This window comes from Mus caroli, chromosome 9 (assembly GCF_900094665.2).
Source record: "Mus caroli chromosome 9, CAROLI_EIJ_v1.1, whole genome shotgun sequence".
In the NCBI taxonomy this organism is placed as follows: domain Eukaryota; kingdom Metazoa; phylum Chordata; class Mammalia; order Rodentia; family Muridae; genus Mus; species Mus caroli.
Genome location: NC_034578.1, coordinates 91,771,250 through 91,775,182, shown reverse-complemented (window position 1 = coordinate 91,775,182; position 3,933 = coordinate 91,771,250). Strand labels below are relative to the sequence as shown.

The window sequence follows — 3,933 nt, the reverse complement described above, 5'->3', positions numbered from 1 at the left end:
CCAGCCCCTATGCTTTTATTTTTAGTTTCAAAATGATATCACTTGGCACTGAACATAGGATGAGATCTTTACAACAGAAACAAAACCACAAAGATCTCATGAAGCCCAGGTTGTCCAGGACTCCCTAGTTGAAGAGGTTCCAATTCTCCTGCCCCTGCCTCCCAAGTGCTGTGAATAAGCACCATGGCTCATTTACAGGATCTGACTGGGGAATCTTGAAATATTTTTCCTTTTATTCTNAATTTAGTTTGTTCTTTGAGAATTTCACACATCGACATAATTCATACTATTTCCACCCCTCATCTCCCACCTCCCCATGATCTCTGCCTATCCATCCCTCCCCTACAAATCTTTTTTTCTCATGTTTGTGTCTATTCGTCCTGTTTTGTGACCCACTGGTGTGGCCCTGGCTCTGCACTCTCTGCTAGAGTCTGGTGGGCTCAGTAGTTGGCATCCAACAGAAGACACTGACTTCCTTCTCCCAGATAAATTCTGCTCTTTATTCAGGTCTCTGTCTTGGCATCTCTCATTTGGTTTGTCACTTAGCGCAAGATTATGACAAGATAAACTAAAGCCACCAGAAGAGCTCATTTGTATATAAAGGAAGGTAAAACAGTCGAATGCCTCTACACATAACGATACAATGTTAATGATTTGTATATATATAGCAAATACACTTGACCAGNTCCCCTGAGGTTTCACATTGTGCTATACTCTCATAAATCTAAAACTAGCATTTTCCTCTCCAAATTGCTATGACNAACAATTTTATGGCCGAAGAGCTAGGCATAANCTTTGGAAGTCATGTTAAAAATGAAAAGAAATAACAGCCTCTTTTAGTTTCTAGTTTGATCNTTTTGTGGCCGTAGGGCTCAAACCCAGGGAAATGTCCAACCACTGAGCTAANCTATCAGGCTGATTGGCCTGCAGCTCCTTAACTGGACCTGTTAGAAACAAAGCTTACCTACCGGATGTTCGTGACGGGAATCTGGATTTCTCTCTGCAGCATGTCGTACAACTGTTTGTTCCTAGTGAAAGACAAAGTAACGACTGAGAGCCCATTCTGGTCACAACTCTGTATTTTAGTCTGATGTTTAAAAAAAATAGAACTATTTGTATTGACTTGACTCAGTAAAAGATGCAAAAGAAACACTGGCCAAGCGGACAGCACCTAATCTATGCTCAGCTACAAAACCCTGGGGCCTTGTGTTTTCCATCTTCCTGCACGATAGTGTAATATCTATTTTACAATTAGGGTTTAACTTATTGTCAGTCTATTTCAAGTGGTTATTATCTATTTAATCAGTACCCTTTACTATGACATACTCAAACAAATATTAAAGTGCCAATACATACTCCTTATACATCGCAATTAAGTTATTTTTAAAGATTTACTTATTCTAAGTGTGTGGGTGTTCTGCCTTTGGTGTGTGTATATGCACANCATGACTGAAGTCCCGTNAGAGCCAGAAGAGGACACCAGAGCCCCTGGGACTGGAGTTAGAGATGGTTGCCAGCTGCCATGTGGGTGCTGGGAACCAAGCCTGGATCCTCTGCAAAGGAACCCGTGCTCCTAACCACTGAGCCAGCTTTCCAGTCTCCACAGATACAGATCGGAGAGATGGCTCAGTGTTTAAGAGCACTTGCTACTCTTCCAAGAGACCTGGGTTCAATTCTCAACACCCAAACAGACGCTCAGAACAGTCTGTAAGTCTGGTTCCACGGGATCCAACGCCCTCTTCTGTCTCTTGTAGGCACCAGGGATGTATGTCATAGATGTAGGCAAGACATGATGTATATAAAGTAAAATTTAGATTTTTAAATAAAATAAAAATTTAAAACACATACATGCCTATTAAATTGAAGGCATATGTTTAATTAAAATTCAGAGGGTTAGCAAGGTTGATTATGCTCGCCACCAAGCCTGGGGACCTCAGCTGGGTCTCTAGAAGCCTCATAACAGTGGAAGGGAAGAGCTGAGCTCANAGCGTTGCCTTTTGGCCCCACACGTGTACAGTGGTACAGAAACATCCCTACCCAAGCACATATACAAATAATAAGTAATAAAATAAACATCTTAAAATAAAATTAAGAGAAGTGTCTCTTTCATTTTATCAAATTAAGTCGTCACACCTATAATTTCAGTACTAGGAGGCTAAGGAAGAGATTTACCATGATTCTGAAGCCAGCCTGGGCTACAAAGTTGAGTTTCAGGCCAGCCAGAGCACAGTGATACCCTCGTTCAAAACCAAAACCAAACCAAACCAAAGGAATCCTTCAAGAGCTAGAGGGAAGGCTCAGAAGTTAAGAACATATACATATGTTAAATAGAACCCTTCCACTAACANCAGCAGCAGCATCATGATAATCCTGCCCAACAGAAAATGTCAGTTTGGCAGCAAATCTATAAAGGCATTGCCAAAGTCTGAAGGCGACAGAGGGAGTCCTGACGGGCTTTACCTGAAAGCTATTGACTCCAATATTGCTCGGACGAGATGGTATTTATTAGTGGAATGCTTCAAACCCATAAAAGAGGCACAGGCACAGGGGTCATTTAATGGAGCCTAAAGTAAGAGATAAAATAACATCATTTATGTTCTAAATGACATCTACAGGCTTGATAGCAGAATGCTTATTTAAACAATTTAAATCACAGTCCAAAGAGATGTCCTCAAACTTGAGACGACCCTCCTACCTCCCACATGCTGGGATTATAAAAGCATGTGACACTAGGCCTGGCAAAAGATAACTTTTTTTTTTTTTTTGAGTCAAGGTCTTATCATGTAGCCTCAACTGGTCTAGAACTCATTATATAGATCAGGCTGCCCTCAAACTTACAGAAATTAACCTGCCTTCTGTCTTCCAAAGCTAGGACTAAAGATGTGTGCCAACATACTCATCCGTTGTCTTTTGATAGGGTTCTCATACCTGGTCTCGAATTCACTANGTACGTAAAGCAAAGCCAGCCTTAAACCCCTGACCCTGTTTCCACCTCAGGCTTCAGCCATCATGTTGACGTTTTTTAAGTGTTGTTTAATTTTTATGTGCAGCCCATGTTTTTGTAGGTGTCGGAGTACCTGTGAAAGTCAAAAGGGAGTGCTAGATCCCCTGAAGCATCCCACAAGGTCACAATACAGACCACTGAGAACTGGGAAGGNAACTTGGGACCTCTGGAAGAGCAGCAAGCTGACTCCTAAATTGTATACTTTGTATTACTTTGTAGGTGTGTGAGGTGATGAGAAGCTAAAGAGAGTTGTCAAAACAGTCACTATAAAATCTCTGAGCACTTTTTTTTTTTTCCTTTTTCAAAAAGCATCAGCAGTGAGCTAACCAAATCCTACTTTTGTAGCTGTTGCTGGACCAAGATTGTACAGCCTTGATATGCTAACTCAGTCTCAGAAGACCCTCAGGAACTCCCGCCCCATATCATACAGCAGACAGGAGAATGGTACATTGTTGCACATCAGTTTCCTTTAAAGTGAAACATTCCTTCTAGGAGGGCTGTGGGCTCAGGAAATGTCACCTGCCTGGAGAGTAGAACTTGGCAAGTCTTTAAGGAGGAAACAGCTCCTAAGGGAGGAGACTCCCGGCAGCTACTGAGATTTCCCAGACCTGCAGGCTGTGCAGAGCTCCAGACTTTCAGGAGTCAACTTTTTGGTGTCAGGGCTGCTCTATAGGGGCACTTTTTCTTTACTCTTATCTTCTCTTTTCCTTCTTTCTTTTTTTGAGTTATCTTTGCCCTTGATAGACACCTGTACTACCATTAGTAACTCCAATAAAACATACTGGTTCACCAAGTTTGTACTGTGTTGTTATGAAACTATCTGCTTTTGGTTGGTTCCCTTTCTGTTGTGAATATGTATGTGTGTGTTGTATCTCCCCTGAAAACTCTGTCATACACCATGTATATTAAAACAATAAGGCTATTTTAAA

General features: G+C 41.4%; 1 protein-coding gene across 1 annotated transcript in view; it reads right to left on the bottom strand.

The window, feature by feature from the left end:
* Nucleotides 1–964: 964 nt before the first annotated feature.
* Gk5 (glycerol kinase 5) overlaps nt 965–3,933 on the bottom strand; it is a 56,455-nt gene continuing 53,486 nt past the window's right edge. The window contains exons 9-10 of the mRNA XM_021173231.2: nt 2,461–2,564; nt 965–1,028 (exon numbers count right to left, since the gene is read on the bottom strand). Coding sequence (XP_021028890.1) covers nt 965–1,028; nt 2,461–2,564 — 168 coding nt within the window. The remainder of the gene's footprint in view (nt 1,029–2,460; nt 2,565–3,933) is intronic.